Source organism: Pocillopora damicornis, chromosome 6, assembly GCF_964200805.1.
Source record: "Pocillopora damicornis chromosome 6, jaPocDami1.2, whole genome shotgun sequence".
Lineage (NCBI taxonomy): Eukaryota > Metazoa > Cnidaria > Anthozoa > Scleractinia > Pocilloporidae > Pocillopora > Pocillopora damicornis.
Window position 1 is genome coordinate 6,252,501 of NC_142675.1, and position 18,717 is coordinate 6,271,217.

The 18,717-nt window shown below is 40.9% G+C and overlaps 1 protein-coding gene across 2 annotated transcripts in view; it reads left to right on the forward strand.

Annotated features, from left to right (window-relative positions):
- The window catches only part of LOC113681572 (protein unc-80 homolog), a 49,433-nt gene that overhangs the window by 7,985 nt on the left and 22,731 nt on the right, over positions 1–18,717 (forward strand). The window contains exons 3-21 of one of the 2 annotated variants that reach the window (XM_089210509.1): positions 1,662–3,804; positions 4,202–4,560; positions 5,070–5,444; positions 6,083–6,445; positions 7,007–7,361; positions 8,459–9,408; positions 9,968–10,106; positions 10,613–10,721; positions 11,450–11,522; positions 11,719–11,974; positions 13,725–13,805; positions 14,479–14,589; positions 14,947–15,047; positions 15,502–15,588; positions 15,989–16,072; positions 16,581–16,649; positions 17,367–17,405; positions 18,327–18,413; positions 18,596–18,692. In XM_089210509.1, coding sequence (XP_089066635.1) covers positions 1,662–3,804; positions 4,202–4,560; positions 5,070–5,444; positions 6,083–6,445; positions 7,007–7,361; positions 8,459–9,408; positions 9,968–10,106; positions 10,613–10,721; positions 11,450–11,522; positions 11,719–11,974; positions 13,725–13,805; positions 14,479–14,589; positions 14,947–15,047; positions 15,502–15,588; positions 15,989–16,072; positions 16,581–16,649; positions 17,367–17,405; positions 18,327–18,413; positions 18,596–18,692 — 5,878 coding nt within the window. The remainder of the gene's footprint in view (positions 1–1,661; positions 3,805–4,201; positions 4,561–5,069; positions 5,445–6,082; positions 6,446–7,006; positions 7,362–8,458; positions 9,409–9,967; positions 10,107–10,612; positions 10,722–11,449; positions 11,523–11,718; positions 11,975–13,724; positions 13,806–14,478; positions 14,590–14,946; positions 15,048–15,501; positions 15,589–15,988; positions 16,073–16,580; positions 16,650–17,366; positions 17,406–18,326; positions 18,414–18,595; positions 18,693–18,717) is intronic. The other variant, XM_089210510.1, reaches the window with a different exon arrangement.

Sequence of the window (18,717 nt, forward strand, 5' to 3'; positions counted from 1 at the left end):
AAACAAAAAAACAAAAACAAACTGTTTTGTAACTCCTATGTATATATAAACCTAAAATGAGCAGTGATCAAAGCAAACTGTTTTTGTTTAGATAAACTTCATTTTATTTTGTGTAGCATTTAAGGCTAACATTCAACTTTGCATCACAAAGTATGGTGACTAAATATCAAGTGATTTAAGGCCTGTTCCAAACGTCGTGCTACTGCCGTGCCGAACTCAAATGAAATAGTAATTTCGATTTAAGCACGGCAGTAGCACGCCGTTTGAAACCATTAAGCACGGCACGGCTGAATTAGGTTCGGCACGACTACTTAGCGCGGCAGGCCTTGCCGTGCCGCACGGCAGTAGCACGACTTGGTTTCAAACGTTGTGCTACTGTCGCGCCGAACTCAATTCATAAATTAATTTAACGGATTTTGCATTATTTGCATACTATTACGCATGCGCACTAATAAAAAAAAGACAAATCTACCCGTTTTGCCCGAAAGCTTGAGAGAAGAGGAATCCGACGGTGACAATAAATTGCTTAGGGTTAGGGTTTGGAAACGCCGGCACGATCGTAATACAGTAACTTGCTGGCTCTCGTCAAGGGAAACCAGAAGAAGAATAAATGAAAAAACTTTCAAAAGTAATCCTCTCCTTGCAATAACAGTATTCAATATGGACTGTTGCATTCGCCTGCGTTGCCTTCTGGCATTTAAAATTGTCTTAAACAAAACAAACTTCTCGCGCTCTTCGTTAAGGTTTCCCTCCGCCATTTTGGATGGGGCGATACCGCTGGATAGGTGGTTTGTTTTGTCTTTTGAATTTGGCGCGACTGCATTAGGTTCGACGTTTGAAATCGCTGCCGTGCTATCGTCGTGCCACTGCCGAGCCAAATTCATTTGAGTTCGGCAAGGCAGTAGCACGACGTTTGGAACAGGCCTAAGGTGTTGATTGCAACATGGAAGGTTTTAATACCAATATTTGGGCTTATGTTAGAATAGAGATGTTTCTCAGCTGAGCAATAGATCAAAATGGTATTAAACATGATTTGTTACATGGTCTAAGCAACTTTGTTGTAAGTAATTTCTGCTTCCAGACATCAGAGTTTCTTCATTCTCTCTCTCTCTCTCTCCTTTTGGAGGCAACCAAAATTTTAATTTTATGGCAACCATGTTACAATTGAAGGTTGCCAAATGGCGACTTTTTGAAAAAATTGAACTTAGTGCCCTGTATAAGCACAGCTTTGAGAAACAGTGTGCAACTGATCATTGATGAAGAAGTTTCACTGTAACTACGGATGGACAAAGGCAACTGTTTGTGGAGCATCAAGCACAACATTTGGGTCTTTTCTTTTTTGTTTCCAAAATTTGTTGATTTTTTTTGCATGCATAAAAGGGTTTCCAAGTCTTTTTCCTTAGAAAAAGACAGGGCTGAAACATGATGTGGTAATAGTGGATTCTTTAAATAGTAAATAACATCATGATAAAAAGTCAAACAACATGTTATTTCCAAAATTTAAGATGTAACAACTGGTATGGTGTATTTTTGCCATAATGAAAATTTAAAAAAAGGCAAGTAAAGTCTGAAAAAATTTAGCATCCTTACTTACATCATCAAGAGCAGCATATGTTTTAAGGTGAAAACCTTTGACTTCTTTTCTTTTCTCTTTTTTGTAGTCGTTTGAGAGAATAATTTGTGAAAACCGAGTTCAAGATCTACAGCCCAGTTTAGCCAGTGCTGTGAAGAGCATAAACAGATGGCATCTTATACAGTCATCAGTGCCTTACATCCTTCAGTGCTGCTCCTTGCTTCTTTCAAACAGGGGGCGTCTGGGAAATATTGATAGACTTGGTAACGCAGAACGTGAACTCTTGTTCACACTTCACTGGATTTTGCTGGAAGGACCACGTGTTTGCTGTGTTGTGGACACTGATAGCTTGCTCTATCCTCTGACCACCATCGAGCAGTTTGTGCATGAGCTCACACCTCATGTGTACCACATGCGAGAGAGCGACTTGACATTTAGACTAGAAAATGGAGTGGCAATTTGGGGACCCCTTTGGAAACACGAGAAGCCATTGATAACGCCATTTACATGTGAAGTTATATCAAAAGATGCTCACGCTGAAAATGACGAAAAAGGAAGTCAGTCTAGTTCTGCAGATCAGAGCACATCAGCTGACTCAAATTCAGAATTTTCACCAGCCACCTTTTTCGATGTTGCTGTTTTGAAGTGTTTGTTGTCAACTGGCTGGGATGAAAATGGTGTCGTGTGGGCACTGCGTTATCTTACTGCTTACCTCAAGAGAGAATTCAACCTTTGTGATCAAGCAACAAGCAGCGGGGCATCAGGAGAGATCAGAAGTGAAATTTCTGCTCAGGGGCCCACAGTTTTAACAGTAAATCCGGGCATCAGTGGGGAAGGAAGTTTAGTCCAAGGTAAAAACAGTGTAAAACCAGATGGAGCAGAAGTGGAGAAGATCAACAAAGAAGGTAATGCACAAAGTGGAAGATTGGGCAGCCAAAGTGCAGCCAACGCGTCTTCAACTGTCACTAACAGTGTACAACTCACAGTTCCTCAAAGTGTAACAACCGATCCTAGTGGAGAATCACAGTCGGATAACCAGAGCACTTTAAAGATTCCAGATGGTTCTGATGAAGAAAGATCAGCAGCCCACGGAATAGAGCGCACAGGCTCCATAACGTTGAGAATAAGGGTGCAATCATCCCCAGGGGGGGCAGCAGGGGGACGAGTGTTGACAGCCGTACCCTCACCGACTGGGGGCATGACCCAGCAAGAGGAGAAGACCATAGCCAATGACGATTCTCAAGATGTCTGCGAGACTAGGAAATTTCAGAGTACCAAAGTTTACATTAAGCCATCAAATGCCCTTCAAGTGCCCTTAGTTGGTACTGGAGATACCAGTATGCAACACGGTGGTGATCCGTTAGAAGCCAGTTCCGAGGCAAGGGATCTTCAAAGTGGACGTCTGAATGATGTTCTTACCAGTGTTTCTTCAGTTAATTCTACTAAAGAAACGATTTTACAAACTGACCGTGTACAGTCCTGCTATAGCAACTCTCCAAACTATGATGGACAAGCTCAACCGGATCCTTCTCTGATGTATACAAGAAGTAAGGAATCGAGTAATCATGTAGCTTTTGAGAGCATGGTTTCGTATGAAAATGAAGTCCAGGAATTCCAGGGTGGATTGGTGCAAACCGGTGACGTAGCAAAAACAGACCAACTAAAGGATGAAGCAATTTTGAAGCGTCTCTCAGAGCATACAAATTCAAGTCACGCAAGCAGCAGCTCGGTTGAGAGCGAGGTCCAGCCGCTTCTTAAACCTCCCAGTATTGCAACAACAAACAGAAAAGCCCTGGCACTCCTAGGTCTGTGTGAAAATCCAAGAACATTTGTCAACCGCGATTCGCTCACAAAAATCGACCGGTACTTTGTGTTTCCAGGTGCAGCTGATTACATCACTATTGACGGCCGACTGAGTTCCCTAATGATCTTACAAGCTCTGTATAACATCACGCGCGAGAATCCTTCCGCATTAATCAGTGACATGACTCTCACCATTCTGCAGCAGTTGGTTACGATTCATCAAAACAAGAAGTCCAAGAAACGAGGCAGTTCTATCGAGGTCGATGATCGTACTGTTGCTGAAACACAGGCTGTGGGATTCCGAAGCCCTCACTCCGACAATATCCTTGGTAGACTGCGCGCTAGCTTCTACGGAAGGCCTCCAAGTTTCCTCAGTCTAGCAATGGGATGTCTAGTCAGTGTCGTCAAAGCCTTAGGATGTCCTTTGGGTAAATTAATGCTTTTTTTCTTTCTTTGTTACTGTGTTAAGTTATTGAATAGGGGTGTAGAAAAATTTAATCGGCTAGGTAGTTTAAGAAATGGAAAATGGCGTAGTTGTATTTTTCCCTTGTCGAGGCGGTTTTCTCTTCCATCCCATCGAGTTAGCACTTTTGCAGCACATTTGGAATGTCGACATGCTGAAGGCTACTCGAACTTTCATTACCTAAGATTAAAGAGTCCCTAGAGCGACGAAATGAGCCTTTGAATTTACCATCCTTTCATTCTCAAAAGCATTGCCCTCTTTCGTTCGATTACAGACACTTTTTGAAGCCCAATCTTTTTTTTAAATAACTGTAGCTTCTGTACATCTGCAAACTAAATTTTAATCCTTCATCTCCGTTATAGGATGCGGAGATGGCTGCCGAGGGAACTCTGGTGATCGACTTCGAAACACAACAAACAAGCTCCTGACTCAACTCCTTCGCAGTGAAGAAGCTGCATTCAAATTGTGGCTCCAGCAATATGCGAGATTAGAACCTCACGAAGACTTGGTGGACTTCCTTCATGCCCTGTTGGGCTTCTGCGAGGAAGACCAAGAACAATCTGATGATGAGATGATGCCTGTCGCAAACCCTGAGAAACCGATGAGAAAGAAAAGTCTTTTTTCTATGCCAGAAGGCGTCAATGGTGTCATTATTGGCAGCATTTTTAAGATCCTGCTCACCAGAGTGGCTGAGATGAACTTCCTTGAACTAAAAAATTTGGTGAGTTGTTTAACTAAATCAGATCTCTCACATCAGGTAAAACTCATCCTTAGGAGCGACCATTTTAAATAAAAGGGTAAGTGAAACACTCCAACAAAGGGCTAACATTCGAAACGTCAGCTTTAGGCAACCTTGACCCTCTAACTCCCAAGATCACAGTAGTGATTCTCCTTATTGTCTGTCATACAGTTCTCGTGATGTTAGTTTGGAGAATTTGGTATTGGATCAACTTATAATCCCCTAATTGATGTTTTTCTCTATCCTAATCACTTGTCTGCTTTATATTGTATTGATGTTTTAAGAAGAAATTCTGTCTTGGTCACTCTTATAGAAGTATCAGTAGCAGCAGCAGCAGCATTAGCAGCAGTAATAAAACTAGAAGGAGTAGTACCAGGATTAATAGCAGAAGCAGTAGTAGTAGCAGTATCGGTAGTAGCAGTAGTAGCAGTACTGAAATACTCAACTCCCAAACTCACACTTTTCATAAAAATATCCTTATTTCCTCTTAGACTTTTTATGGCGAACTCCGGCAACTTCTGAGGTTTGTAAAAGAATCGTATGGAAACATATTCTGGAAAGTTGCCTTGAGTGGACTTCGGGACTCAGCCTACAAAGAATCGAAAGATCAGCCAGATGCAAGCAAAACTCCTGCGCAAGATTCGTCCACTAAAAAAGTGTCGACTGTCAGGAAAACATCAGTGGCTAGGATGAAGGTTGAAAGAACTGCTACTTACAAAACTAAGCGCACTCTTTTGCAGAAGCTTGTTCGGATCACATCAGAGAGCGCTGATAGCAGTGGCAGCCTAACACGAAGTCTGAAGTTTTCGTCTGCTGTGGAATCCAGTCCTTCGGAGACAGCGTTGTCTCCGAGAAGTAAAAGAAAGGTTGGTTTGTGTGTATATTTGGACTAAAACAACAGTGCTAGAGTCACCTATTGTGTTATTCCCAACATTAAAAAGAACACATGAAGGTTTAACGAAAAGATTTCCGTATAATCACTTACTAGCTAACGACAACAATAAGTCCCCACAGAAATTTCACTTATTTTCAACCGCAAGTTTGCCTTCCGACAAACACAAAAAAATCGCCTATCCGCCGAAAAAAACCTGAAAAAAATAACAGTACTACACGGTACGTGGTAGTTGTTGTGGGGAACTTAGGCAAAGGATGCTGACCCTTTCTTTGTTCCTCTCTCGTGACAAGACGATAAACCTTTTTCAGCTCTGAATTAACCTTCTTTCTTATTTCACACGTCTTTACTCACATTGCGACATTGCTCGACATTGCTCGACATTGCTCGACATTGCTCGACATTGCTGATCCGAGCAAGAACACGAAACGCGTGTTTCAAATGAACTTGAAAATAGCCAAGCTGACTTAAGAGTTATCTGTAGCGTGGTTGAATAGCGTTGGAGCGCGGAGTTCATGGTTTTGAGACTCGATTCCATATAGAGACCAGACGTTTTTCTATTTCTCCCACGCTCGGGTCAAAATGAAAACATATCTCACTTTTAATACGTAGATATTCATCCGGAAGAGGCAAAAAGCTATGGGCACTCAATATGACAGTGATGAAGACTTGCTGGACACACCAGACACTCCATCAGAACAGCGGCCAAGCTTAAAACGCAAGCTCCTCAAGTCAAAGACTCCTAGTAGAAAGAAATTAGATGATATCTTCCCAATAACGAAGAAAGGAGACACGACGCCATCCACGTTGAGTGAACCTACTCTGCCCATTGATATAGTTGTTCATGAGTTTGAAACTAAACCTGTCGATGTGGAAGCACTAAGGTCTGGTATGGTCAGGTTTCGATTTCTCCTTCATGGTGGTCAGCCGGGTTCCATACCAGATCCAAAGATTTTGGCTTCCATGCTGGACTTGGTGAGTTCAGGATTAGCCATGTCATTAAAAAGCACTGCATTAGGAGCGGGTATTGAAATCACTGAGGGGGCAGGTCATTATATATCGTCTTGGGGAAGGGTAGGGGAGGGGGGGGTCGGGTCAGAGGATTTTGGTTGTGTCAGTCAGTGTTCTGTAGGCTCCCCCTTATATTCTGTTGGTGGCGACTGATCCCTTCTCCGTTCCCATGAAATCCATGTGTCTCCCTCTCCCCCCCCCCCCCAAAAAAAAAGGAGAGGATCCTCTGCCCACCTCCTGGAAATAATTATCTATTGGTTCCCACTAACTTTCCAAAATCCGAGCCTGTCGTCGTAAAAATAACCTTGAAGGTTTTATCACTGCCACTAAAGCAACCGTTAACCCTTTAACTTCCACGAGTGACCAAAACAGAATTTCTCCATCCAATATCAATACAATATCAAGCAGACAAGTAATGAGAATTATTATTATGTTATCAAACAAAACATTAGTAGTGTAAGATTTTCAGGGGAAGTCATTCATAACTGCGCCAGTGTTAAAGATCCCCTAACAATTACTGTTTAGGAAGCACCAGCTGTGGCTAGAGCATGTCTCTTGTTGGAGTGTTGCGTCCTTGTTCATAGATGCAACCAAGGCGAATGGCCGCAGTGGTTACGAGGCAGTCTTCCATCTCTTGCTCAACGTCGAGGTGGAGTCTCATCAACTTCTGCCACACCATTCATGTTCGCTCAGCGCCGTAACCTCGTTGCCATGCACGAAGCTGGTGTCCTGTTCCGTGAATGGGGTGTTGCTTTGGGCAAGAAACTGGAGCAGGTGTTGGCAAAAAAGAGGAGACATTTGCTGCCGTCCATCGACGAAGAGGGTGGGAAGACTGTCCTTACAGACATGGATGAAATGGAGGAAGACTTCCTGGACGAAGGTTTGCAGCAATAACTTACAATTAAAATCATATTTTTACGAACTGAAACTTAATATAAATACAAGTTTACTCTTTCACAGGAGGCCCGCCGGGCCAAACTGTGTGGCTGTTTCTCTGAATTTAAAGGCAATGTATGGGGATATGGAAAGCTCCATATCATATATATATGTGCATGCACACTTACCATTCAACATACTTATTTTTGATGGAAGTTTTGTGTATTGTCGATCTTTTAGCTGAACATGATAAATTTCACGATTTGAAGATTTTGGTGGTTGATGTTTTCTTGAGCGACAACAAGTTTATGATAGTACATTACGATAGTTAATAACTTTTCAATCTTTCTATGCATTTTCTCTTAATTTCAGAAACTCAAAGGGTGGCAGTTTTTGTTAGTCCCTTGAAGTTGTTGAAGATTTGTACTGATTTTGATTATTGCAGCTTCGAAACTCCTAGCGGTGGCCAATTTACGTTATCAACTCAGTTGATAATGGCTGTGAATATATGAAAGTCATATATTTGCACTGCGGATAAAGACGTGAATATGAAAGTGATCTTCGCAGTAATGAAAACCACTTAAGCAGTAGTGAAAAAAAGGCTTGAAAAAAATTCAGGCCTGCACGTGATTTGAACTCATGACCTCTGCGATACCGGTTTTCCGACTTTTTGACTTCCCCTCATTTGAAACCAACATAATGACCAGCTCCCAATTGGCTTGTTAGCGCAGTAGGTCGAGCGCTGCACAGGTATCGCATAGGTCATGGGTTCAAATCCCTTACAGGCCTGAATTTTTTCAGGCCTTATTTTCACTACTGCTTAAGTAGTGTTCATTATTGCGAAGATCGCTTTCATATTGACGTCAGTTGATGATACCAAATTACCTTGTCTTCCTCAAACAGCTCATGCTGAACTACATTTGGAGGAATTTATTTGTTCAATTCGAAAATCTCGCGAGAACAGTTTCAAAACTGTACACCACGTCAAAGAATGAAATACAACAAAAAAAGAAAAAAGATACTATTGAGCTGGCAGGCAAACGTCCATTGGTTAGTTTCCACCTACATGTAACATACTCTGCACGTTTTGTTTCTTTTCAGCCACTTTGAATGATTCAGTGAAAGTGTGTCCTTACCCTCTGTTGATGATCGCCTGCCAGCTCCTGCTGGAAATCACAGCCTTCTTACGGGAAAGCCATGGTCTTTACTCGGTCAGCAAACCTGCAGGTAGACCCTTACATCGTTATAATATTCAAAGGAGACGCCAGAGTGTGACAAGTCATCGACGGTCTATGGCATTTTCTCCCGAAATGCATCAGCGTCGTTTGAGTAGTATCATTGGTGGAGGAGGAGAACGAATACGGCGAGCCAGTGCTTGGAGTCAGTCTTCTTTACAGACTGATTTCCCCTCCAGTCCAAGTCGAACCTTGCAAGAACCACCCATGATTACAGTCTCAGGGACTGATACGAACGCTAACAACCCAGATACAGATCAAGAAGGAAAGAAAGAAAGACGCGATAGTGTAGACCGAACGCGGAATCGCCACAGTTTGTACTTCCCACGGGTCAGTATTCAGAACTCACCTAAGACAGCGAAGCGGATAGCCAAGCGTGGTGGGATCGGAGGGGAGGGTGAGTCGGTGAGGTTCAGATCAAAATCCACCAAGTGTGACGCTAAGCATCTCAGTGTGGACGCGACGATGTTTGACGACGATGACGAGTCGGACGATGAAGATCTGACTCTGAATTTACCCTGGTTAAATGCCGTGATTCAGCTGAACAGCTCAACCGCGTTCCTGTGTGATCACCAAGGAGTTTGTCCTGTTAATTGTCACCAGCGGCAAAGCCGAAGCTGCACACGGATGGTGAAATCACTGAAGGCAGTTTACAGCACTTTGAACAAGAACGACAAAGCTTCCGACAAGCAGCCTGGCAGAGCGCATGGCATTCATGGCAGTCCGCTGATCAGTGCACCGCAAGTTGGTTCTGTGGAACAGGCGACTAAGAAGGATAAGGAGGACACAGAAATGATACAATATATATCATCAAGCGTAAGTTAACAGAGTAGACTCCCATAGAGCATTTTAGTGCTTGAGAGCTAGAGTTGCAGGGAAAGAATCTTTTAAACTCATGTGGAGTTTCATGTAACTTTTCACCGTCATCGTTGTTTTGAGATTGGTCGGAAAAAAAAGCGTAAAAAGTGCACGCAATAACCCCGAAAGGTAATGTGGGTAGTTTTCAGGTCACGGTTTCTTGACTTCATGATTTCAGGGAAATCTTAGAAGACGTCTCTGTAAGGACAAGGCATAGCGGTTTTTTTTTTTTTTTTTTTTTTTTTTACTTTTACCTCACTCATACCAAAGTTAAGACACGTTTCACGATTTGTTTTGCCAAAGACAATTAATACCTTTGGTTTTTCTTAAAAGAAGTCATTTAACTGATCTTTTCCAAATTTAAATGTAGTTAAAAGGAAATCCAAGATGCACAGTGATTCTTGGAACCCTACTTTTCACTTTTTGTTGACAGATTTTCCTATTGTTTAACCCTACTGTTTACTGATGTGGAGTGTGAGTCATCATTGTTGAGTTCTATTTTGTTGTTTTATTTCAGCTCGCAAGTTTGACCCATTGTCCATTCTCAGTAATTGCCAAGGCGGGTACAGTCATCGAAAAAAGCCATCTGATGGATACCTTGCCTGTAGTCTGGGAACTGTTGCTTGATGAAGATCAACAACTGGTATCCTCTGCTGGTAAGGTGTTGAATATTAATCAAAATGATACCGTTCTTTGTTACTTTTCATCTGAGTCGCGGAAGAAATTCTGGATTTGTTATTGTTTACTTCGCTCCGCGATTAGTCGATAAAAAAAATTATTGCAACTTTCTAAACCAATCAGATGCCAAACTTAAATTTTTCCTGCACTTCAAGGACTTTGCTTGTTTAAATTTCTTGTTCCTAACCCCTTAAATTTTCGACAGTTAAAGCGGTCCTCTAGCGCAAATATGTTTAAAAATAAAAACTTAATTAAAATCAAAGGATCACAAGTTTTCAGTTTTTACAGATATGAAAAAGTAGTAACAGTTTCGATGATGAACTTATTTATTACAAATTACTGTCTCGAAATATGTAGGATAAATTTTCCAACAAACACAGGTTGTAATTTCCAGGGCTAAAGTAGCTGATGATGTTTAGGTACCCTTATTTTGTGTTATAGCTGCCGATAATTAAGTATTTTTATTTTGTGTTACATTATATAGCTTCAGTCTTCCTTCTGACTGGTATACGTCTGCGGGACACGGTGGAGCAGATGCTACACAAAGAACTGACTTGTACTGATGCCAATGAAAGAGTCAAGTCTCTCCAGAGGTGGGTAAGAATTGCTACGCTTACGGCCACGATATCAGCTGAAAGGCCCATTCGCCGGAGATCATTTCGAGCTCCAAGCTTTATGATTTTCAAAGTCGCCTATTGACGATCTACATGCAAAAATAACCTACATTGTATAAGTTGCCAGAACAGGAAAAACAAACCAAATGCAGTGAAGGGACATTTTGTGTAATATTGTTTACTACTTTAGGTAAATGTTTATCTCACTTTACCTACTGATATTGCCTAATAAAACCGTCGGTGCATGCCACTTCAACGGCGTGCATATCTCTGGAGCGCTAGATTTGATCGTACAACCATCGTTTGATTTGTCTGCTTTGGACAATTTTTCAAACTTTCTCTGTTGCAATAAAAATTGTCAAATGCGTGCGAAAAAAATGATTCTCGGCTGGTATGACGCAGCGTTTTGTCTTAGCCAAGAGGCTGATCAGACACTTCTATAAACTTCAAGCAGACTCGTCGAGCGTAGCACTCAAATTCTTGTCTGTGAATTAAGGATGTGAGAAGTCTGGACCTCTTTTGTAGAAGGATTCCCTACCACTCGTTTACGAGTAAATATTTATTCGACATAAATTGTCGACTACGTGTGAAAAAATACTTCTTGCAAATGTTAGATACAAGGAAAATTGTTCTCTGGGTTGAGAGTTGCTGCCATGTTTTAGGGAGTTTTCTTGACTTTCATTTGTTTATTTCTCCTTTAATTGTAGATTTGAAGTTTTGTGGCAATCCAGGTACCATGCTTGGCCTAGACTTGAGGAAGGAGCAAGACTGATTCTAAAGGTTCGGATGTATCCCTTTTTTTTCGGGAAGCGACGAATCCTTCTAGGGTTTTTGTTAGTGTTCTGTACGAAGTCATTGTGTCGAGTTTTTGATTAGTCAACGTTCAAAAGAAATGCTGAGGGGAGGGGGAGGAAGGTCATTCTTACACACTTACAGTGGAGTATATATTTCTCGTTTTGATTCTTTTCCATTAAAGGTTCCGCCACCTAAAGTTGACTTCACCCTCCCCTCCCCTGCCGTTGGTATGCCTTCAAGTCACCCCCCTGACTGCCCTTGGGATGCAAGTCTCATTCTGGAAGAGCAGCAGGACAAAAAGAACCGAGATAAGAGAAAGATCCGCGACAATAGCAGCGCTTTGAAGAAGCAACAAGAGCGATCTGAGTTCTTATTGCGAGCTATTCCGGTGTCAATGGAGACAACAGTTGGTGTAAATGTTGCAGAGGATGAAAAAGGTGAGTTGCTTCAGTGTTTGTTCCACTTGTTTCAACACAGGTTACCTCGATGTGTCTGCAAAAAAGAGCTTGGATTGTGATAAGCCATGGTAGAGATGGCCATTCCTCTGTGTCAATGCCAGGGTTAATCCTTAGCCTTTGAGGTCAAGGTTAGATAAACAAAGCTAATTGTTGAGCCTTTAAATCTGCAGTATTTTTTTGAATTGAGAATTTCTTGATTTTTCCAAAGTCCTATATATCTGTATTGGGTTGAAGCTTCGAGGACACGGCCTGTATGTTATTACTCCACCTTGGAAGTTTGGCTTAAAGTTACTGTGAGATTTGATCTTTTAGTGATATGCAAGTATCGAGAATGTCTTAAGTTGTTGGCCACGGCCGTATTTTATTCGCAGCTGCGGTTGTCCTCTCTTGAATTTATCGTAAAATAAAGTTTAAAATGAACTAGCCGTTGCCCAATCTTTGCACAATATGAAACAGATGCCCTGTCCTTCCTTATGTGACATACCAAGCAACATACCATCCCAAACGGGCGTTTGACAACCGCCAACAAGCCCTTGTTACCCAAACGTTGATATTACCTTCAATTGTGTTACAAGTTAGACAGGTTCGTCAGACGGTTTAATAGTGTGAATTTGAAGGCGACAGGGTTTCCTCTTGCTTCAAGAAAAGTCATCTTTCCATAGGAACATGCACTTCTTAATTATTTGGGCATCACTCGTGACAAGATTAGAACCAAAAAGGCAGTAGATCGGCAATAGCACGGAATGAGTCCGAAAATGTTGTTTCGAAATATGTGAATTACCTACAGTTAAAGTACACAAACGTGTTAAAAGTGTTAATAAGAAGCATGCACCTTGTACATACTGATAAATCTCCAAAAGGTTGCCTTTGCATTCTTAAGCTGTTTAATTAATTCTGTCAACCAGAGAGTAGTAGATACAAAGTAGCATCTGTTCATTTTACTATTCTGGGACAACAATGTTTTAGCTATCAAAATCAAATTGCCGTAATAAAAACAGTAATAACAGTAATAGCACTTAGCAATTAAACTCAAAAAATGTAAATAAAAGACAACACGCGTATCAAAGTAAATATGCAAACATACCAAAGTGTAGCGCTGCGGTATTCTCTTGTTTTTGTAATTAAAAAATAAGCCTTCTTGATACTTTCTCGCAATGAACATAATGTTCCACGAAATTTCCATCAAGAGCATGAATATCAGCCGCAGTGTTTTCAATTGAGCTGGCATCAGCATTGGCCAAACATCATTCCCATAGCACAATCAGGAGCACCTGTAGAGGCGCAAACATTGGCAACCCAGATGGCACCCGCTCTGGCTTATGTTAATTGTAATAGCTGTATTACAAACTCCATTATAAGCGCTGGCATTGGCAATTAAGGTCGCACCAGTATTAGCTTCTTATAAGCATTATGGCACCACGAGGAACCCTAATTTTAGCACTTTTATAGCAATTATGGTGGCACTAGCACTGGCTTTTTATTCCTAAATTGACACCATCACGAGTACCAACATTGGCACCATCATTGGTGGTACCTGCACCGAGTTACGTTCACCACGATGGCAGTATCACGAGCTCTAATGTAGGCACAATCATTGGCAGTCGCACTGGCACCAGCACTGGCTTAAGCACAGTAAAATCACTTGTACGGCACGATTATAAATCATGAAATAAGATTTACGCAAATCGCCATGTGCTTTGTTTTTTCTTGCTGCTGTGGATTTCAATAGAGAAGGATTCTCGCATGGACGTTTGGCATTACCACTTGGAAGGGACAGAAAACTCACAAGATGTGACGGGAGAAGATGAAGGTTTGAGCTTATAGAACATACGTATCATGTCTCTTCGGTACTCTCTCCAGTTTTTTTTTTATTTATTTGTTTAGTGCTTTGCAAACTAAAATGCATGCTTGTTTTGGAACAAGTGCTTAAAAGTCAGTGTAGGTATTAAAATTCATATTTCTTCGAATGGTTGAACAACAAGAATGGTGCTCTCACAGAGTAGACAAAATCCGGATAGTGTACCAGAGGTTATTCCCAGAGATTGCTCATTTTGTGTCAGCGTTACTCTGCCTGTCTTAGCTCTTATGGTTGGAAAATGGCACAGCGGACAATGACAGTTTAGCTGAGAGAGTGCCTCAACCAAGAGATGTTTGGGGACTTCAGAGACTGTGATTATGCCCGCACTGCAGGTTGACAAGCACGCCTTGGCTTGGTGTTTACGTGCTGATATGATACAGTGGATTTCAGCCTCCTTGCCAAGTGGGCGCGCAGTGTATCTTCTCCTTAAGACAACCTTGCAACATCAACATGGAACCGGATAAAAGAAACGAAATCAAAGCAATGACAAAACAGAACACCAAGCGTCTCTAGTATTTAGGAAAACAGAGAGTTTATTTTCAGTGGAATTTTTCACTTATATCCTTTTGTTTCAGGTTGAAATGTTGATATTTCTGTTTTCCTCATTTTATTTTTACTATTAAAGGTGAAAGTCAACAAGTAGAAGCTGAGTTATGGCCGCAAGCTGTGTCATCAGCCATTCCTGACATCATCAAAATGATGGATGACGTACTAGTGGATAGTGACAAAATAGCTGGTTAGTGAATAAGTTTGTTGCAGAGGGTAGTAATGAAGATGGTGAATTGATCGTCAAAAGAAGTGTTAAGTGAACTTAAGTTCATCATCGGTTTGGTTCACGCTGTAGCACAGAAGTCAGTGAGCTTGACTGCAACTGAATAGTTCCGGGTTCGACCCAGCATTTTCTAAGATTTCACTTTCAATTCGCTGTTACCTTCCTATACTCTGGGATGGAGATAGGTTCTGTGAAAATAGAGTATCACAGCCAAGAACACAACGCAGAGACCTGGTCAGGGTTCGAGCTCGGAAGTACTTTTGTGGGTTAGGGGGCGTAAACTGGGTTACATCATTCTCAACTCCTGTGTTTCATCCGCAGTGATGGAAGTCGCCCGTCGTCTGGTTTGGAGGTGCTTAGTGGATGATCCAGTTCTTTTCTTTAGAATTATTTTGGAACAAGTGACTAAGAGGGATAAACAGGTTCGTTGAACTGCTTGCTTTGTTGTATTTCTTTCCATGTCCACTTATTTCATCTTAGTTAATTTTTGATGCGTTTTTGTTTCTTTGCACAGTTACAGTATGAGGTTTTCTTCCTCAACAAAATTTTTGTTAAACAGGGTACCACTTAACAGTAGTGGGAACACTGGTAAACCTGTAACCCTTATTTAATAAAGTCAAACAAATAATGTAAATCAAACAAAGCACGTTTCTAAGCCTTTGGTGTCAGTGGGCAAATGCGTTGGAAAGTTACAATCGATGTCAAGGAGTTGAACTTAGGACTATCCAGAACTACATCCATCATGTGAACAAAGAGGAACTCGAACCCTGGACCTCTGTATTGCAAGTTCGACGCTATTACCGCTCTGTCGCACTTTAATGCGACAAGTTAATGTTTCCCCCGTGTTCACAAACGTTATTTGATTTCTTGAATCAGGAGGAACACATCTCTCTTCTAAGGAAGCTGCTTCTTTACATCACAGAGCTGCCACAAGCATCGTCTAGATTTCTTATAAACAATCTGGTTAGTAATGGATCATGGTAGTGTCGAGTTTGAATGCGTTTGGACTTCTTGATTTGTTATTGAATTACGTTTTATTTCCGCGGAGCTAGGCTTCGCATCTGAGCTGAAGTCCAGATTTGGTAAAATTCAGCTCGAATGATACATCTTAGTTCCCTTTCTTTTTCTATTTATTTGGAGTTTAAAGATCGAAAAGCTGGATTCGTGCCCTTGGTCCCCTTGAAAAAGCTTAGGAAACCATGATGGTCAACATCTTCACCAGTATGCAGCCCAAACCAACTATGAACAGTATCCCACGAACGGGGGGTGTAGGTCTCTGATTACTCTATGTTGTTTGTATCGTTGTACAAGTCAGAACTTATTGTCTTTACCTTTGTATAACATGCAGTTTGTCTCTTCACAGATCGGTGTTGCCATGTATTATGCTAGAACTAACAAGCCTGGTTCCCAGGATTCGCTTGCCTTGGTGTTGTCGCTGCTCTGGCAGGTAGGAGGCATAAAATTGTCACGATAAAAAGATGCAGATGTTATTTTTAGAAACCACATCAATTTTGTTCTTTCCTTGAGAAAATACGTGTGAAATTAGGATACTGATCATGATTTGAGATTCCAAAGTGTTTTAAGTGTTTACTTCGTTCGATTTTTTTTGCATTTTCGACACAGATTTATTCTCAGTAGTGCTTTTTAGTAAATATTCTTGCGAAACTCCTTTGAGCTGTTACAAAACACAGAGTACCCACACCTACCAGGACAAACACCCGCATTGTTACCCGACTGTGAGAGTCAAGTGTTTACTTCAGAGTACACCACGAAGAGCCGGTAAAGAATTTGGATAAGCATGATCGTTAGAAAGTGATCAATTAGGGGATGTTCCCCTAATGTTTCCCTGAGTTCTAAACATTAGCTCTAAAGAGATTTATGGTCATTCGTTGGATAAGTTAGCTCTGAAATCTCGGGATTACAAGGCTTGAGGTTCACTCAATTTCACTCCACAGGCAGTGCCAAGCGTGCGGGGATTTTTGTTCAAAGATCTCAAGCAGTGTCTACGGAAAGAACATTGCGATGTGAGTTGATTGATTATTACTTTTCACTCAGACAGGGCGTTACGTGGATTTTTTTGGGATCACAAGCCAATTTCTCTTGACTCGCTTTTCACATGTTCGGTTTGAATGGTCTTATTTGAATGATGTCAAAATTAGATGAAGTCTAACGCTTCATTTGAAAATGCACCCAACAAATGCAGGTTCTGTTGTTAAATAACAATGAAAAAGTTTAGAAAAAAAAAATGACAGGAAAGTATGCGATACATGTTCAAATTTACGAGAGATAACAAAATATCATTATTACTTGAACCCAGCCCTTTAAGTAATGAAAAACAAGAATTCCGTTGAGAAACATGATTGATGTGTTTATTTGATTTGCTTTTCTAGTACATTTTTTTTTCATAGTAATTATCCTAAAGTGGCTTCTAGGAGGTCTCCTCGTCCCATCATTCTGTTTCATTTGTATAAGTATGAACTTTAAGTGGCCAATGAATGATGGAATGATGCCGAGGTAACTCTGAAGTTATACCGAAAAGAAGTTGGACTTGAGCATCTTCGTGCTTGTTAAGTAGGCTCTCATTATCCAATATTGAGATGATAATTAAGTTAACAGATTGAAGGACACTTCATAACCAGCTTCAAGCAGTGTTAACGATGGCCAGGCCCTAAAATTTACTTTAAGTGTCTTCCACAACTTTTTTTTTGTAACATTTCCTATGTATTTTTTTTTCCTAACAGAATGCCTTACGTATCAGCTCGAATGTTCCTGGCGCTAAGGTAATACATTGTTTGGTTATTAAACTGACAGATGTCTTGTTTTTGTTTTTGTTTCTGTGTGTTTGTGTGTTTTTTTGTTTTTTTGTGGTATTCACATCCTATAAACAATGGTACAATAAACGTTAACTCTAGGTCATAAGGTTGTGAATTAAAAGGATCGTATTATCGCATGAAACACGGATCCATTCACTTTCAAGAGAAGAGAGCATGTATCAGCCTTCAACCCTTTACACCCTTAGATCAGTATACATAGTCTCCATACTGTTCTCTATAAATTTCCTAAGGTGCTGAGAAGGAGAATTTGTTTAACAATCAAAAGCTCCTGTACTTGTTGATCATTTACATTATTCTCGTGACCTTATGTATGGTTAAGGGATGATATTGTAAGGAGAAATTAGATGCTAATCACTCTTAGGGGTTAAAGAATTAATATATGGCACGTTAGCCCTGCAGTAAATCTGAACGTTCTGATTGGTTCTTACTTGGTCGAACTTTTGCCATACGGACTGTTTTCACGGAAACGGTCATAAACCGTGCATTTTTGATCGCGAAAGCCTGCAAATTAAGTGAAATAAATTTGATGCGAGTGCCATAATTATGGTGAGCTACTTACTAACCTTGCTTTTTCGAACCTTACGTGGGAATGATGGCCCTCGGTCGTTTTGTGCGAACTTCGCTGTGCTCGGTCTTCATTGTCACGACTTCGAGCTTATATTCCACTAAACGGCCTTCGCGCTCGCTAAGTAACACGTTATTACTTAGATAGTGCCGGGAGGAATTTTTTCTTCACTACGCCTTCAGCACATAGAAAGGAATCTGTGTATGTTTTTGATTCTGTTGCGAGAGCAAGAGTTCCCTTCTTTGCTTGTTTTTCCTTTTCATTTTATATCGAAATTCCTTTTTAATTTATGTTTCTTCCAGAAACTTTGCGTGATTCTTCCCGATCAAGAAAACGATGAAGAGGAGAAAGACCAGGAGAAAACCAAAGAAACAGTTCCCGTCCATGATGTAGGCTTTGTAATGACTTTTCAGTCTTAAAATTGTTAATGAGTTAAATCGTATGTATGATGTGGAAAAAATATTGAATGAAAGCCGGGTTTGAAATTGAAATCAGCGATTTTTTCTCATATGTAAGATAATGCCTTTGGGTGCATGCAAACAATCACAACTTACGAAAAATGTATTACTAGGAAATGACATTTGGCAAGGTCCTAGAGGCGTTTAAGTCACGGTACCAAGACTCTGGCGATGAAGGGAAAGAGTTGTATCTCATTGACAAGAAATCAGGTAAGAAGTACTTTTCGGGATTTAC